The sequence below is a fragment of the Ailuropoda melanoleuca genome, chromosome 7 (genome assembly GCF_002007445.2).
Source record: "Ailuropoda melanoleuca isolate Jingjing chromosome 7, ASM200744v2, whole genome shotgun sequence".
Classification (NCBI taxonomy): Eukaryota; Metazoa; Chordata; class Mammalia; order Carnivora; family Ursidae; genus Ailuropoda; species Ailuropoda melanoleuca.
In genome coordinates this window covers 89,038,624-89,057,615 of record NC_048224.1, presented here as the reverse complement: position 1 = coordinate 89,057,615, position 18,992 = coordinate 89,038,624, and the positions used below count along the sequence as shown (strand labels likewise).

Here is an 18,992-nt window from a genome sequence, read left to right as displayed (position 1 = left end):
CTAGAAGAGGAGGCTTAGGGAGGATAGTCCTCGTGCCCCCGTTCACAGAGCTATGAAGTGAGTAAAGCTGGGTTGGAGTAACAGCTGGAGAGTTTTGGACGGCAAGTGGAGAGCATTACTGTGATCATCAACTACTGTGAGATTAAATTTTTTTTTAGTGTTTTCTTCTTTCTCTTCACAAAGGTAAGGTATCTTATAAAGAGCATAGTTTAACCAAAATGCTGTGAGGAAGAAAGCCTTAGAAAATCTCCAAAGATACCCATTACTGCCATCATTTCTCTTGAGGGGTCCCTGTCAAAGGGGACAGTTCTTTCTGATGGTCTCACAATGTCCTGTTCTTCAATAGCTGTGCCTTGTGCTCACTGATTCTAACACCTGAGTTAAAATTTTCACTTTTAACCTTTTTTTTTCTCCCTGGAAAGCATCAGGACCAACTTATGTTATTAATTTGTAGGATTCTGTGAGTCCCACTGGACAGAGAAAGTTCCTAGAGTTGAGGTGGAATTTAATGGAGTCACAGGATTCCTCAGATTTTTTTAGTAGCTTTTGTCAAAGCCATGGCAAGGACCATCTCTCTTCTTAGCCATCTTAAAACAGGGAGATGCAGTTTGGCCAGGACCCTGGAGTCCAGTTGTTTCATGGCGTCCTCTCGTGATGTGTCTGGTGAACCAGGGGAGCTCTCTGTTTGCTGTAATCAGGCAACCTCATCTCTCCGAGAGCAGGGGTTGGCAAACTATAACCCGCCGGCCAAATCTGGCCACTGCTTGGTTTTGTTTGTTTGTTTGTTTGTTTATTGTCTGTGAGCTAAGAATGGTTTTTACATTTCCTCAGTGGTTGATAAATCAAAAGAATACTATTTTGTGACGTGAAAATTATATGAAGTTCAAATTTTAATGTTCATAAATAAAGTTATACTGAAGCACAGCTGTGCTCATCCATTTATGTATTGTCTGGGGCCAGTTTTATGCGTAACGGCAGAGTTGAGTACTTGAAGTAGAGACATGGCCAACAGTGCCCAAGTGTTTGCTATTTGGCCCTGTATAGTAAAAATGTGCAAACCTGCATATCCTTGTTTATGAATGCTTGTCAGTTCTTAATATGATGACAGACACATAATAAGTGTTTAATAAATATGTGAATGAATAAGTGATAGGCCTTTCTGCAACTGAAAGCAACCTTCCTCAAACAAAATTGGCCTCAGGCTATTTTAACAGTTTCTCCCTGTGCCTCCCCCTACCCCCAGGCCCTGGGAGGAAGAGAGACTCTCCCCTAGATTAGAGTCTCTCAGATATCCCTCCCAGGGCCTGATAACATGCTTTTGCTATTGACAGCTCAGTATTTTCCCTTCTTACTCCCTTGGGTGAGTAGGTAGGCCCCTGGAGTTATTCCTACAAGCTAGTGCTGCGCTAGTCCAGCTTTTTATCAAGGCCACTAGAATATTAGTTTGTATTTCCTTTTCCTTTTCTCTTCTTAATAATTGTGTAGGGTTCTGTAAGTGTTGATTATTAAAAGCTGGCTCTAGTTTGTACAGCGTACTGTTTCCCATTTTCTATTTCTGAAGTTAAAATGGTTTGTCTTTCAGGCTTTAGAGGGATTCGTTCAGATGGATTGTTTTTAAAGGTATCATTTGGCGTCCCCTTTCTTGTAAATGTTTGATTCATGAAAATAACCATAAATATTTCACAAAGCTGTAAGGTATAGAAGGGTGGTATGTGGGTGGTATATGAGTGTCAAATGGGGAATTAAATGGTAGTGCATTTTTAGCAGAGCAAACATCTAAACTATATTCTGAGCTATTGTTTCTGAGCCAGAATAACCTAGCAGTCATTAAAACTCTTCTCTGGACCTCATCTAGTGGGTCATTTCAGCCAAAAAACCATTAGATTATGGCACATTCCAGAAAAGAGTTAAAAACTTAAAAAAGAATAAAGTAGAGCTGTCTTATGGCTCAAAGCTATAATGTGCCTGTCCAGTATAATTCTGGTTGCTATATCTTAAATAAAAAATGAAGATAGCCCCAAAGGGGGGTGAGGCAGTTCAGGATTTATTCTGGGCACTGGGGATCCAGAAATAAGTAAAACAGTCAGAAATATGTGTTCTCTGGAGCTTAGGTTACAGTAGAATAAGACAAGTAAAATAGCCAAGCATGTCACACGGTGATAAGTGCTTTGGAGGGAAACTGAAGCAAGGAAGGGAGGTGGGGCTGGGGATTGGAGGGGGGGGTGGCCTCAGGTGGGGATGGTGTGCAGTTTTGAATAGGTAGAGGGGGAAGCAACACTGATAAAATAACGTTTGAGCAAAGAGCCAAAGGTGAGGAGAGAATAAGTCACATGGAATTGGGGCAGAGGGTACATGTTGGGGAAGCAGCACAGGCAGGAGTGGCTGAAATGAGTGGGCTGGGAAGAGTAATAGGTGGGACACGATGGAGACTAGGAGAGGGTATGTTATAAAGATCTGGCCTCTCATTCTGATTGGTGAGGAGCCGCTAGAAGGTTTGGATCAGAAGACTAACATTTTCCTCTTCATCTTTAAAAATGTCATTTTCAACTGCTATGTTGAGAGTAAAATATAGAGGGGGCAGTTACAGTAATTCAACAGTGACTGGCCTTTCTTGTGAAGATGGAATAGAAATATAAATGTCTCTTCTTCATTGAGAAAAATAATGAGAAGGGTTGTGATCCATGCTCGAAATCTTAAAGAGATTTGGCTAGTTTGACTCGAGGCTTGATTGACAGTACTAGAATTCCTCGAACCACTTTTTTGGTTCTTAAAGCCAGAAAGAGCTTCCTCTCAGTACAAATAAAAGTACTGTTTTACAAAGTAGGTGATAAACTTGGGAATTTGTGCTTCTCTGTAGTGGTCCCAGTTGAAAGTGCGAATTGCTTTAAAGAGAATTTAGATAAATATAGCACTTGGGATGGATACATAACAGATACAGCTCAGTTAACTTTGAAAGTAGTGTGCTCTCCTTCAAAGTCTCTTTATTAGCGGACACAAAGCATTGGACGGGCCACTGGTGTGGCTGTCAATATTGATTCTTGTTTTTTTCATCTTTATTATCAAATTGATAGTCTTAGATTTCAGAATCTGTTGATTTCAGATTGATTTTTTTTTTCCCTTCCCGCCTTCCCTCCGTTCCTTCCTTCCTTCCTTTTTTTCAGTCCAAAAGAAATAGAAGATTTTCAGTCAACTGAGTCTTTCGTCAGCCAGCAGATGAATCTCAGTATTGGTGATGACAGCACTGGCAGCTGGTCCAATTTAAGTTTTGAAGATGAACACCAGGATGAAAGCAGCAGTTTTCATCACCTCAGTGAAAGGTAACTAAAATTGTGCATGTGATTGCATAGTTTAGGTCCTTGGACCTCAGAAGTAAATTTATACTAGGTGTTTAAAAATTATGAATTTGAACGTATTTTTATTATCCATAATGCAGTCCTAATGGTTTTTCACATTTATTGGGTATAGTAATTAACCAAGCTCAGTTTCTTTGGTTGTGCCAATAGTTGATATGAAAAATATTGCATATATTTTATACCCTTAGGATTTTCCTGGACTTTTGTATTTCTCACTTTTTAAAAAGGGTACCTTTTTTCTTTAGAGGCTGAGAAAAAAGACAATGATCTGTAAAAGGTATCTAAATGACCCTGTGATTTTCTTATTATTAGTGAAAGTAGTATCTTTTTTTGGGAAGGATTCCTCACTTACCCTGCTATTCAGGAACAGAGTGAACTTGGAGCATTTATACTTGAATGACTGAAAATACGTAAACTCCTTATAAAAATGGTTTTGTACAGCAGAAGGCATTTACCTCATATATAACTTGTCGTAGTTTATTTTGTTTATAGTAACAGCCTTTGGCATATTTTATTAATTCTGATACATTTGTTTCATATATTCTTAACTCTCTAAAGGCATTCCTGACTAAACTATAAAATGCCATAAATTTTTATCCACATTAATTGATAATTGGAAATAATCCATCCAGGGCTGAGTCTAGGGAGAGGAAAGGGTTCTTAGATTCAGGCTGTGGAAAGGACCCTGTGTGGCTTCAGTTGAACAGAACCCTTGGAATTGACTTACTAAGAAGTGGAGATGAGAAGACTGTGGGAGGAGGGGATGAAGGGGAGGAAATGGTTTTTCCACCTGTTAGAACACATCATCTCAAAGCATTTTGTCTGTTGTTTGGATTAACCAGTAAGTATTAATATTTTTAAAAACATCTATTTTATCATAGTTTCTTAAAATGGTACGTAAACCTCCAATACATTTTAAAATCTGGGTCCAAAAAGGCAGTCTTTGAAACTGGTAGTGGGAGGTAGGGGTAATATCACAAACATCATTTGGCCCTTTCCATAACTCTACCTGGAATAGAATGTTAACACTTAAATTCTTCTCTCATCTTAGAGAAACACAGGCTTCTAGAATTTCGGTGAGGGTTGACGTTGCTGCTTAGGAAATCCTGGTGTTAAAATGGGTGAACTAGGGTTCATGGCCCGTGGCATTAAGGGGCCTGTAGCCAGTTGAACAGTTCTGTGCAGAATGTTGTCTGATTGGATGGCTCTGTCCTTGTTTCTGTCCTCTTTAGCATTTTATTAGTGATAGAGAATAAGTAGTACCCCCCATCCTGCCCGCCCCCATCTGCGGTTTTGCTTTCCGTGGTGTTCCATGGTCGGTCGAAATGCAGAAGCAGATGGCCCTCCTTCTGATGTGTTGTCAGAAGGTCACTTGTGCCTAACACTATGTCACTGTGCCTGTGTCATTCCCCCCACTTCATCTCATCATGTAGGCATTTTATCATCTCACATTATCATAAGGATGGTAAGTAGATAGAAGATACTTTGAGAGAGACAGACCACATTCACATAACTTTTATTATAGTATATTGTTATAATTTTATTATTAGTTTTTGTTGTTAACCTCTGACTGTGCCTGATTTAAAAATTAAACTTCATCATAGGTATGTATATAAAGAGAAGAATGTAGTATTTGTAGGATTTGGTACCATCCATGGTTTCTGGCATCCACTGCGGGCCTTGGAATGCATTCTCTGCAGATAAGAAGGGACTGCTATGCTCATTATTTGTGAATGACTTAAAACAAAGACGAAAATATCCTATCATTAACAGAACCAAGTTTCACAAAGACCGAATCCGGCGGAGACTAAAAGAATTATGTTTAACATGGGTAAACGCATTTGGTTCAGAAAATGAACTGAATTCAGGATGGGGAATAACTTGGCTTCACAGCATTTTGTCAGAAAAGCACCTGTAGTTTTAATTGCGCAAGTCTTAAAAAGAACGATTATGCTATGTGGTTATTAAGGTTCAAGTACAAAGAAAGAGTAGGGCTCCAAGGTGGGTAGTATGCTTGTTGAACATACGGTTTCTAGAGAGATTAAGACTCACTAGGTCATTGGAGGTCCCAGGAAGCTCGGATGATTTTAATGCCGGTGGTTCGGGGACCACACTTCAGATACGTGGCTGCACATGTTTTGTCTTTGATGACATCTGCTACAGGAACGGTAATTTTCTTTTCTTTTTTTTTTTTTTTTTTTAAGATTTTATTTATTTTTTTTCAGTTACTANAGAGATAGAGACAGCCAGCGAGACAGGGAACACAAGCAGGGGGAGTGGGAGAGGAAAGAAGCAGGCTCACAGCAGAGGAGCCTGATGTGGCTCGATCCCATAACGCCGGGATCACGCCCTGAGCTGAAGGCAGGCGCTTAACCGCTGTGCCACCCAGGCGCCCCGGTAATTTTCTGATACAGAGATCAGATAGGAGATAAATGACTTCAGTGGTTTGGACACTTCATGTGCTTTTACTCCCAAGTAGGAAGTTTAGTAGAGGGCAGCAGTTAAAAAAATCATAATTTCCGAGTTTCACAGGTGTTCATGAGGAGTGTCTTATTATTTGATCTGAAAGAGACTTGGTCTGTGTACGTGCATCTCTTAAGTATTTCAAGCAGTCTGAATTTCTTCAAAGTTATGTAGTAGATTAGGTAAGAGATGGGACCGGGCTTGCGGAATTTTTGAGATAACATTTACGAGATGTGTCAAAATTGATAGTAGTCTTCATGTGACTGAAAACCACAATAAGGAGTCTTGGCCCTTGACCCCTACTGCCTTGAGGTACGCCTGCTCCAGACCTAGGAAATACGGAAAGATGGAAAACACACAGATAGGGATAGCTAGGTAGGCAATAGGAAAAGATTTAAAAGAAGATGATGGAAGCAGGGCAGTGTTCAAGAATGAAATACGGGAACACTGTTAAGTGAAGAAATTAAGTTGTTTTATGTTGGGTTAGTGGAGGACGATTGTACCTCCCAGTTTGCTCGGGACAGTCCTCATTTACTTCCGCTGCTCTGGTGTGCTTATTAATGGGGACTTCTTTTGTTGCCAAAAGTGTCCTGGTTAGATGAAGAATTATACAGGCACCCTAGTTAGAAGTGACTTTTATTAATAACTGACTTGAAATCTGACCCATTTTGAGGGACAAAAGGAAGGGGGAATGAGGTTGAATCTTTAGTCTTTACATTTTTTTGGCATTATTTCTTTGCATGTTCACCTAAACTTTAGTGATGGATTTTGATGATTAATTGAAAGGAGGAATCATTATTGTTGTCAGGTTGTAGGTAAGAATTTTAATTTTGTAATATTTTTCTTTGTTTAGAAAATCATTCTACTAATAGAGATAAATGCAATGTTTGAGATCCTCAATTTTTCCTTTCAGTCTGGCTCACAGCTGTCTGTCCATTCTGTATTTCCGTGTTTTCCCACCTTTGGTTTGTCTGACAGCAGGCTACATAGGCAAAACTCTGGCTGCTTTCATGGTTTTATAACAGAGCTGTATTTGTTTGAACATAGGTTGAAAAGACACTGCTCAGTTTTAACTTTTCTAACACAGTATAGTTTGTGACAGTTTGCTAGTGCCAGAGTAAATATGGATATGCAAGTTATTGAAAGTGCTTGGAAACTCTTTAGAACTTTTAAATAATCATCTTTTTTTTGGTAACCTTGTCAACATTTACTGATGCACAGAAGATGATTTTGTGTTAATTCACTTTTTAGATCCAGAATTTTGGTTTGTGTATATATTAATTTTTATAATTGCCTAGCCTAATGTGGGGAAATATAAGCTGCTTATCACTGCAAACTAATGTGCTTACTAATTATGTTAATGATTAGATATTTAAGTTGCATGTTTAGGTTTTAATCTGAAAAATTAAATTTAGTTTTGTTTCTGAACACAGTCGCTTTTTGTTGCTCTGCTGCAGTTTTAGAACATAGTTGCTTTCTTCTCTTGATTAGGTAGTTTAAGAAGGTATTTGTGTGGCGTTAGTGACTGGCCCACAAGACAGGTATATTAAGCCTTGGTTACTCAATATTCTGAAGAAAATGTATGTTATTTGCCACCTACTGAATTATACATAATGTATGAAGTGAAGGTAATTGACATAATAAGAGTACTTTGAAATCAGAAATCATCTTTTCTTCAAGTAGTTAGAAAAGGTCTATTTGGGACTATGTTTTGGTGCCTATCATTTCATTCCTGCCCCGCAAATCCATCAGTGTTTGCATTGTCTAAAGAGCTGAGAGAATGTTAATCTGTGGTCTTTTTAAAATTTTACCTAAACTGAAGAGTATTGGCTTTTTACAAATTATATCCCAAGGTTTGCCATAGACGTTAATTTAATCATTGAAACTTATCTTATGCATTCATTTGCTGTCCTAAAAGTCATTCTGTTGTGTTCATATTAAAATAAATTGAGAATAATTTTCCTAATCTATGGAGGACAAGTAAGAAAACTCCCAAATGTCTGAAGCCGTCCAGTAGCAGTGATGGTCTCTCTACCTCTGCGGATGGCCCGCTCCACCGGGCAGCTTCTGAACCTCCCACTTACACTGACAGAAGCTGTTCCAAGGAAAACCAAGGTGGTCTTTACTATTCATTTTCTGGTTCAGCTCTGTTCTTTTCTTCTTCTGGCAGTAATGGTAACAGCAGTAGCTGGAGCAGTCTTGGTTTAGAAGGAGATTTGTATGAGGACAATTTATCCTTTCCAACATCAGACAGGTTGGTCCAGTCCAGAAACTTACAAACTGATGAGTCTTTCACACTAATGCATGATGTCATATTCTTAAAAGAACATGGGTTACAGTGCCAATATGTATCAATCTGCTCTTCTCCTATGTTTGGACATGATTCTGCTTGATAATTTACATCTAATGAAAAAATTCAATTATGCTAAGATACAACTGACATCTAATTGCAAAATGTGTTACATCCATGCATGTGTTGCTCTGCTTGCTACTTTTCATCCTACCAATTATTATTTCATTAAAAAGAGCTTGCTTCCTACAGGATTTCTGGTTTTTTTTGTTGCTGTTTTGTTTTTGTATGTAATTTTATTTCATATATAAAAAGAGTGTAGGAAAAATGTATTTTTATTGCGTTAAAAATATGTGCATGCCATCAACAGAGGCATTAGTAAATAATTATTCATGGCATTCTATGCTAATTCAAATGCTGTGTTAACCAGAACAAAATTATTAGACTATTTTAGCTTTAAATTATTTGAAATTAAATTTTATCCTGAAATTACTTGGTATTCTCTATCATGGTAAGGTAGAACTTCATAGTTATTGATGACCTGTCTAGGCATCATTTACAATTCAGATTTTAATACGAAATGGTGTGAGAAGCAAAGCTTCCTTTTTTATTGTCATTTCTTCCCTTTTTAAATGTCATATATCATATTGTAACATTCACTCTTTTCCACATTTTAAGAATTGGTTTTAATACCATTATTAATTAAAGCTTTTTTTTTTAACTGCTTCTGCTCTTTTATTCGAGAAGTGATGGGCCAGATGATAAGGATGAAGAACATGAGGACGCTGGAGAAGGTAACTGACAGTTTGTTTTGTAAAGTGTTTGCATGTTTTTTTGTATAAGGTTTCCTAGAAGAGTCTTCACCTTGTGTGATTTCATCACTGAGGCTCCACGTTATTACAAATCAGGGTATTTACATTACAAATCATCATGTTGAACTAATGTATCTAGTGGCAGGTCCTTTTTTGAACCATTTGTACCATTTGATTGGTGTAAAGACTGAACTACTTTAAAAGGATTATTCAGTGATTTGAGAGGGAAATTTATGATAATCTCTCTATAATTATCATTTTCTTTTTTTTTTTTTAAGATTTTATTTATTTATTTGACAGAGACAGAGACAGCCAGCAAAAGAGGGAACACTAGCAGGGGGAGTGGGAGAGGAAGAAGCAGGCTCCCAGCAGAGGAGCCTGATGTGGGGCTCGATCCCAGAACTCTGGGATCACGCCCTGAGCCAAAGGCAGACGCTTAACAACCAGGCCACCCAGGCACCCCTATAATTATCATTTTCTAAACATAAAACCCTTACATTATAAGATACAATTTATTTTAATTATGGCATGTGCCCTAGTTTTTTCCTTCCAAACTAGTAACCTCTTGAATTAGTGTTTAATGTTGATCTTACATAAATTAGTAAGTAAAAATTAAAAGATATTTTAAAATCAGTTCTTCTGTTTCTCAATTCTGTTCCTAAACTCACAAGTATACATATTTGAAGAAAATATTCCATTCTTCCTTTGATGAACATTGTTCCAAATATGTAAATACTAGATACCATTGGTCACAGTGTTCTGGGCCATGATTTATAATCCTTAATTGAAATATTACAATCAGTGAATGTAGAAACTTTCCATGTTGAAGCTGAATTTTCATTGTATTTAGATGGCTTATTTTTTTAATTATGTAAATACCAATAAAGTTTTCTATAGAGTGACACCTAAAAATATTCATACTGTTTGAGATATTCGTTTTTGAACTAGTGCTTTTTTTCATCATTTCTTTAGAAGTGGGCAAACAGAAAATTGCCCAGATGAATTTCTTGAAATGTACTTTAGAACACTTGAGTGTCCGATGAGTTTTATCACCATTTATACCTTTCTTATTCAGGGAAGTGTCACGTACTGGTTTCTGAGTTAAAATCCTCAGACTTAAGGTGATTATTTTTTAGTCCTAGTGCTCCTGCTAAGTAGACACTTTTTTTTTTAAGCAAACATTCTTCACATAGGACTTGTAGCAGTAAGTTTTTGCCATCAGATATGAAGTAGGGGTGGGGCAATATTCTTAGAGTTACAGATAGGCGAGGTGATATTTGTTTTCTTTTTCTTGACTAAAAGAGTGTTGACTTTCTCTAGGAAAGTTGTGTCCCTTTCCCCAAATAATGCCTGTGAGCAAAGTTGTTCCAAAGGCTGTACATGGTTTAAATGCATGTGGTGAGTATTTTCTCTAATGAACTAGTCATTACTTAACTGACTTTACTGAGGACGATTTAGAAGATACAAGTTGATATAAATATGAAATTGATCTTAAAAATTTACTTTTGGCACTAGCAAACTTTTTAGGATTTCTTTTGTGAGTGGATAGAAATCAGATGAATTGTATGTAGATACATGTCACTTCTCAGCTTTCGAGATCATAGCATAGTCATCTTATTATAGAGAAAATTGTGGCCAGCTTTGAAACTTGTTAAATTAGGAATTGGTAAATTAGGAAAGAGATTGACATGGGTTTATAGAAAGATTCAAAGTTATGGAAATCCTAAGGCAACAAACCTCATTTTGTTGTATTTTTAGTTGCAGGAGGTCAGCCACTTTCCTCTTCCCAGGTGTTGAGTGACCTCTCCTAGGCCAAGTACCAGGAGCCCCAAACTGAAAAAGCCAGTAATACAGAGAAGTCTCTGGTCACTTGGCTTCCAGCCCCGTGACCTCTGCAGTATTTACAAAATGGCCCAGAGACCATGTCTGCTTTCATAGTGCACCAGACCCTTTTTTGACTGAGAGTCAGTATAGGGAGAGGAGGGAAAAGGCAGTACGTTTATCTGAAGAGAATGACGTGGATCCATTTTTTTAAGTGAAAAAATTAGGGACCAACACAAATCCTAAAAATGATTAGTAGTGGTCTAGAATGCCCTGCAAACTGTAAGAAATAATCAGGGACATTGGCCAACAAATTTCCATGACTGGTACAAATTGGCGTGATGTCTGCCAGTATGCCGGCTGCTCACCTGTTGTGTGGGAGGGCCCTTGTCTCCGCTCTGCCTTTTGCTCAGCCATCATTAAGCAGGAGTGGTAAACACGTGATATCAGTCCACTGGTCATTAGTTTTATAGTCCACAGCGATTCATCCTCCTTTATGTTGAGAACATAATTTTCATTAAAAAAAATGAGACTCGAGAGCAATATCTTATTTATAAAGGAGTATACCAGAAAATTCCCTGGCTTTTGGGATGTAAGTGGCTGCATGTGACATCCCCCCCCCCCCTTTGCCTGAAGAATGAAGTGATAAAGAGCTTGGAGGCACGGAGCCAGACTGTGTGTTCATATCCTGGCCCAGCTACTTCTCTCTCTGCCTCACATCCCTTACCTGTAAATGGAGATGGTGATAGTTCTCGCTTCACTGGATGCGTGTGAGGGTTCCAGGAGTTTGTATATGGAAAGGGCTTAGAACAATACTTAGGACGTAATATGCCCTTTACAAGTATTTGTTGCTTCTGTTACTTCTCTTAGTTCAAGAAGCTTTCTTCAAGTCCATTTAATATATTTACTTATTTGAGATTTATATTTTGATTGTAGTCATGGCTTTTATAGTTTTGTTTCTCTTTCTTTACCTGTAGATCGTGTTTTGACACAGATTATGGTATTTACAGTGATTGATACTCAGTGCCTCAAAACAGAGTTTTGGATTTGTGCTCTCAGTAGGTGATCAGCAGTATTCCTTTGTTGTAGAATTATTTTGCCCTTTCAAATAAGTGTTTTGGTTGTGTTAAGGTGAGGATAAGAAAAGACAGATTTTTTTCCCAGCATTCATTGGAATCTTAAGGAATGGAAAATATTTCTCTATCCTTGGAAACCGGAGTTTTGAGAGTTGAATTGATAAGTTTCACTTTATATTATTTAAATGTAAATATTAGGTTTGGAGCAAGACAGAAAGATTCTGCTTATTACAAATATCGACATGGAGCCGTGCACAGTAGACCCCCAGCTAAGGATTATTCTTCAGTGGCTTGTTGCTTCTGAGGCTGAAGTGGCAGAACTTTATCTTCATGACTCTGCAAAGAAGGAATTCGTACAAGTAAGTACCTGCCTTACAGGGTGGTTGTAAGGACATGTTTAACCAAATACGATGTTCCGTGTCGCGTGGTTGATCTAGTAAGATGCCTCTTGCTAGCAGAGTGGGTAAGTGCTTATGTCCAGAGTGGGTCAGGATGGCAGCTCTGCCACTCTAGTTGTCTAACCTTGGGCAGGCTCACTGGTCAGTTTCCTTTTCTGCACTATGAAAATGAGTAGAGAGGTTACCTTACAGAGGTTTGTGAGAATTAAACATAATACTGTAAAAAAAAAAAATTGCTTGATCTAGTGCCTGGCACATCCTAAGTACTCAAAGTTAGGTGCTATTAATAAACATGTGTTCATATGAAAAGATTGAGTTTTCTGTCTTTTAAATTGGTTCATAATTATGCCTGGTAATTAGTATGTCTCCTATTCTGTTAACCAGTCTTACTAGTGGGAGAAACTAGCATACTCAAAAGCCATGAAGGTTTAAACATCTTATAAGGGACCACAGACCACTTTGAGTATTTTGTAAGGTTCCAAAATAGAACATTCACATTCGATGCATTAATAGGGTGTTTTTATTGAGAACTTAACTGTGTGCCAAGCACCTTGTTAGTCCACATTTTTATTTTATAGTCTTAAGGTTTTTGCCCCCAGATCTTCATTATCAGAATTTTGATTTAATCTTGTTATAGGGTATAAAACAGTTCAATGAATAACAGTATAAATTGATCTGTAACAAAAAAGGAACAGTTCAGTTACTCTTGATTCCTGGTTCAGAATTTACAAAGATATTGTTGAAAGAAGTATGTGAAAAAGATATTCAGTAAAAATAACTTTTTTTTGTATTTTGTTGTTGGTTTTTTCTTGGACTTTTTGGATTTTTCTAGTTTAGGTTTCTGTTTTTGTGAAGAAGGAGAAAATAAGACAGAGTGATCCTCAAGAAATGAGTTATCTAGGAGAAGGAGTGGGTAGGAAAGTTGTTAGAACTCACTGAAGGGAGGCAGACATTTTCAAGTCATTTAGTCTTGAACAAACTGAGGGCTAAGGAAGACCTTAGGTAGAGCTGAGCATGCGTGTGATGGTGCTTGGTGCTCAACCCCAAGGAACGCAGGAAAACATTCTGGAAATTCCTCAAAAAGTTAAACCGTACCAATTCCACTCCTATGTATATACCCAAAAGGAATGAAAATGTATGTCCCTGGCAACATTATTCATACGAGGCCAGAAGTGGAAACATCCTAGAATGGATAAATAAAATGTGGTTTATCTGTGCAGTGGAATACTATCTGTCAGTAAAAAGGAAGGAAGTACACGCATGCTACCGCCATGGAGGAACCTTGAAGTTACATTAGGTGGAAGAAACTGGTCACCAGAGACTGTATATTTCATACTTACATGAAATGGCCAACATGGGCAAATCTCTAGAGACTGAAGTTGATTAGTGATTGCGTAGAGTTGAGGGGTTTGGGAGAAATGGGGAGTGTTTACTAATGGGTAGAGCTTTCCTTTTGTTGTGGGAAACCTGTTCTAACAGTGATTGTGGTGATGGTTGCATTCAACTCGGTGACTATACTAAAAATCATTGACTAAGTAAGTACTCTTTAAATGGATGAATTGCATGGTCTGTGAATTATCTCTGTAAGGCTGTATTTAACAAGGCCAAGCATATTTACATTACCAAATTGAAGTAGTTTTTACGGAACTAAACAAAAAAGTGATGGAAGACATGTTCTGATTCTGGTGACAATGGAGTTTATTTAAACCTGTATTTATTTACTTTTTTTTTTAAATTGAGGTATTATTGAAATATATAGTTTCAGGTATACAATATAATTCAATATTTGTATATGTTGCGAAATGATCACCACAATATTTACTTACTTTTTTGGTTGTTTTTTGTTGAAACGTTAACGTTTCTTAACTTAGAAAGCCATGTTTCCATTGAGGCCAGAGTGTGTATTCCAGAAAAAAGCCACACTGTATATTGTGGAAGGAAAAGTCCACATCCTTCTATTAAGATTGACATTGTCTTTATTATTTTATGTTCCTAATTGAGGGTGTGACAGATGTATTTAGGTCAAGAGTTTCGTGTAGAAATGGAGACTCGACTCCCTCACAGACTCTCAGGTGGGTGAGGGTTGTGCAGTTCTGTCTCCAACAGTCCCCAAGTGTCATTCTCTGCAGGAGATGTATTTGTCGAGGGCAGGAAGGAAAAAATGTGTAATTTGCGTAGAAGGGTGGTAATTTAGGGGAAAGACCTCGTTATAAAACTGGGAAATAATATTTTACAGCAGACAGCAAGAATCTTACAGGTCCCTGATACTAAAAATAAGAGTGGAAACTTCGTTGTTATGAGATTGATGTCAGTTAATGTGGGACATGCCTTCCCTTCTTACTAGCTCTCCCGCAGACTACAAGAAAAGGGCTGGAAGGTGGGGGACGTCCTGCAGGCTGTGCTGCGGTACTACGAAGCGCGGGCCAAGCCGGCCGACCCCGCCAGCTGCAAGTCGCTGTTTGATTGGCTCTTGGAAAACGCATAGTACGAACCTGCAGCCCTACACCTGCAGCCCTACACCGCACCGCGCAGGGCGAGGAGGAAACGGAGAAAGATGCAGAGGGTAAACTGTGAATATTAACACTGACAGTGAACTGTGAGGGAAGTAAATTGAGCTTTTTAAGCGCATTCGGTCATCCCATGTTGTATATAGTTCATACTTTTGTAATCTCTGTCAAATATTCTCTTCATTATTCTTCTATACACATGCGTAATGTGTTGAGACCCTAAGACCGTTGATTTGAAGGAAGGTCTGACCAGGAGGTTTTCAGGGACACTGACTGACAGCATTCTTTTTGCATCCGAATAGTGCTGCTACAAACCACAGCTGAGGTGGCTGAGGGTAGGTTCCAGGGATAAAGACTTAGAATTCTGCTCCTTTGCAAACAAATGCTATTCTGTTGAGAACTAATCTGACAAAAGAGCTTTGAGGCTAATGGGTTCCCCACCCCTCTACCTCTCCCATAGAAAGTCAATTTTATTTTCATAGCTCGGGCGCTTGGTAGTGTTTTGAATCCCCCAAATATTTAATTTCTTAGAAACATATTAGTATTTTAGGTTTCTATAAATACCATAAATGATAGTTTCTCCAGCCTTTCATCAAATAACATTATTTGCTGATGTTGCCAGTCCACCTGGCATGAAAATGAGAGAGAGAGAGAGAGAGAGAGAGAGTGTGTGTGTGTGTGTGTGTGTGTGTGTGTGTGTAAAGGAGTACTTTAGCCTTGCCCAGTGGGTTTGTGCCCTTTTTTATTTTACTGTTTTCTTGGTTAGAAACCCACTGTTGACATTTAAAGGTGCTTTAAAATAAAATGTCTATGAAGATTTGCAGTAAGAATTTTTATTTCTTTTTTTGACTATTTTGGGTCCCTGACATATCCTATAAATGAGAATAAATTTAGGTGCAAAACATGTTAAAATTTTAAAAATTAATGTTAATATGGAAATGCATTTAGAGAAACCCAGTAATTATTTACATTGTTGAATTTTTTTAAAAAACCCCACAAAACTTTCTGCTTAGCAAGGATAAGCTTTTTCTAGAAAAAGTGGGTATTCCCAGCTCCTTGCCCCCCCTGCAATAAAATGGTATCTGTTCTGTTTCGTAAAGTCGTCTGACATGAGTTTTCTGGGCTCTATGTTTTCTACTACTTTGTCTTTAGAAACTACAGGTTGACTTGAATAGAGGACCAAGATTGTGTCTTGGTTTTGGATGCGAAGGTATGCACGTGTGAATTTTTGGTTCTTCCATTAGCGTCGGTCTAGAGTAAATCACTTTTTGTTGGGGGCTTTGGTTTTGCTCCATGACATTTTCTTTTTTCCTGAGCACTGACTGTGCTGGAAGCTGCACAAAGCGTGGAAGACATAGCACCCACCGAGGGGCAAGGAATAAGGCACTTACATTAATTTGGATTAATCATTACGGTAGAGAAATATATTTTATAACGAGAGAGTAAAATTTGCTTTTTAAGAAAAATGCCAAAAGCTATACTTAAATATTTTGAAGTTACAGTGTAAATTTTGGTTTTTCTCAATTTGAAATAAAGAAATAGAGCAAGCCTTAAAAATAAATTTTCCTAAAGTTCTTCAAGTATTTTTTAAGGTAGAGAAATGCAGGAAATCTATATAGCCAGAACGGTTTCCGTCTTTAGCTTCTCAGAACTTGAGATGCAGCAGCGCTGGACTGGGTTTATACACGCCAGGAGCCGGGTTGTTGATTAGAACATGGATTAAGTGATTATTAAGTTTAGATTGAATTTTTACAAGTATATAACTATCAAGTTGTGTTTAGTAATTTCGATACATGTACGGATTTGATTAACAGCAAATTGAGTTCTGAATTTCTTTTAAACTAAAGTGAAAATATATTCGTTTTGTAAAACTTTCTGTGCTTGAAAATGTTTCTATCTCTTAGGGTAATAATCATTTTGAAGTAAGATTTTCCTCCTGTCCTTGTTTTCTCTGCGTTTACCTGGAGCTGTGCTGGACTCGGAGTTCCTTTATGTAGCCACTACGTCATGACAGACCAGTCTTTAGGTGTTAGCATGTGTGGTTAGAATCCTAATGGAACTCTACCCTTGTATAGTTTAGGGACGTAGAGAAAAATATTAAGTATTGGCAGATGTAAGAAGCGTGAGTAAAGCTCCTTGTATGGAGAGAAGGATCTTTTAACCAAGTCCAGTTTAAACTTACTTTCTTTAAAGGCACTTTGTGATTATTCCAAAGACATCTTACGTCTCTTTGGTTGTTTGGTCTTCAGAACAGCCCTGTTTGTTGAGAGAACCACCACCCCCACCCCCTCTCATTAAACATCTACTTGACGTATTTATATTATAACATTGTTATCTTGCCATTCTGTGCATTTTGGCCCTTATGAAATTACCATGTCTTATTCAGAACTGTTAAAGTTGTGATGTGCATTGAGTTGAATTCTCTGTTTATCAGTTTCAGAACTCTTGAAGGATCTTGGGAAAGAAAGCGAATGAGGCCTCTGATAAGGGTTTTTTTAAAAACATTATTTTTGACTGAAATGCAGCAGTTCTTTCATATTCTTCTTTTCCCAAGCCAAGTTTAAATTACATTTATATTTTGGAGATTGTTAATGTTGATTTTGAAAATATTTCCTGATTTATACAAAATGAATGATTCATTTATAAATTACAGAAGAAAATTAAAATACCTATTGGGATGGTTGATAGAATTTTAATGGAGTAATAAAACCTTTGAGGGTATTCTGTCAGTGAATACGTGTGATAACATCTTTATACTTTGAAAAATGTTCCACTTACCCTTTCAGATATTTGATGTGAATTAATTCAATTCATAATACTTCCATTTTGCTTAAATAAGGGTTTTATGTTGCTGGTAGGAGAATTTAATTACTTATTAAATGTACCATGTATAAAGTGAAAGATCATTTATCCACATGGCTTTGACATCCGTGCACATTTCCTAAATGCAAAACTTAACCCTGACTCATCATTGGAGTCCAGACTCAAGATGTCTTCTTAGTTAATTATTTAGCTAATAGTATTCTTTCACAATTAACTATCAATTTCCCATCAGTATGTTGCTTTAAATTTTATATTTCCCAAAGGAAACTTTACACAGTTAAAAAAAAATATATTAATGCATCCACACTCAGGGTGTAGGGAAGATACTTTTCCATTTAAAACCCTGCCCACCTGTCACCAGCACAAGACAATTAGAGCTTTAGTGGGAATTCTGTGATTATACTAAAGTGAAATGCATTTTTTTCTTCATTTTTAGCAAAAGACCCCATGCACATTTACTCCCTTACTGTATTCCTGCTCTGAAGAGGCAGGTGCAGCGTTGGTCACTCTCGTCACTTTATTTATTTATTATGATTGTTTTTTTACCATCCATGTACATTCCTTTCACATGGGTAGAATTGCAGTTCTAGAAGTCCATTGTTTGTTTTTGTTGTAATGTTTGAATACTATTTAATATCAGGTTTTAATATTGCTGGATTTGCTGACTTTGGTTACTTGTGCCGTGTTTAAAGTAATTCACGTTCTTGTTTAATATATATATAGCAAAAGCAGCTTTGAGTAATTGTAGCTGTTTATTTGTGTGGAATTACTATATTAAGATCTTGTATAACAGTAACTTTTTTTGGCTTTTCTGTCCTTTGATATGTTCATTTACCAAAATATGAACTTCAGGATGCACTATACTTTTGTTTTTGCAGTGGCTCAAAATAAACATTTCAGAAACCACCTTTGTAATCATTTGCAATTAATTGTTCTTTTATCTTTTATGAATTGTTTGTGATCTTTCCTCTCCCAACTAAGAATTCTCCAATAAACATAAGAGATGCCTGGCCTCAGTTTCCTTCTGTAACATCTTGTTAACTATTCTGTCCTGAACTAAACAAAGGCATATAAGTGGAACTGCCCTGACAGAAGACGCATCAGATGATCTCCATGCTTCTAAAATCGTTTCTGAGAACTGGGGAAGCTAGGTATTTTTAACCGGACACTGGATTCTAGCTATATATTCAGGTGCCTTTGAATGCTGACATGAGTGACTCGAAGGGCTGGCTGCCAGTGAAGGGCTGTTTTGCATTTGAGCGCCAAGTAGAATATTTGGTGGTGTGCTGGGACATTGTTCCGGCCCGGACGCGGGACTCCTTCCATACCCGTACCTCCGTCATGCCACGTAGCATCAGGCACTTAAAAGTTGGGTGCTCGTTGTTTGTTGCTAATGGAATATGACTTGTCTTAAGTATGTAAAGCCCAGAAATGAGGGAATGATTTTCT

The 18,992-nt window shown here is 37.6% G+C and overlaps 1 protein-coding gene across 5 annotated transcripts in view; it reads left to right on the top strand.

The window, feature by feature from the left end:
• Window positions 1-18,553, top strand: part of AKAP11 (A-kinase anchoring protein 11) — a 49,332-nt gene extending 30,779 nt beyond the window's left edge. For 4 of the 5 annotated variants that reach the window (XM_002915871.4, XM_034665229.1, XM_034665230.1 and 1 more), the window contains exons 8-12: window positions 3,162-3,317; window positions 7,987-8,070; window positions 8,854-8,900; window positions 12,014-12,174; window positions 14,558-18,553. In XM_002915871.4, coding sequence (XP_002915917.2) covers window positions 3,162-3,317; window positions 7,987-8,070; window positions 8,854-8,900; window positions 12,014-12,174; window positions 14,558-14,698 — 589 coding nt within the window. In that variant the 3' untranslated portion in view covers window positions 14,699-18,553. The remainder of the gene's footprint in view (window positions 1-3,161; window positions 3,318-7,986; window positions 8,071-8,853; window positions 8,901-12,013; window positions 12,175-14,557) is intronic. The other variant, XM_034665231.1, reaches the window with a different exon arrangement.
• The last annotated feature ends 439 nt before the right edge of the window (window positions 18,554-18,992 follow it).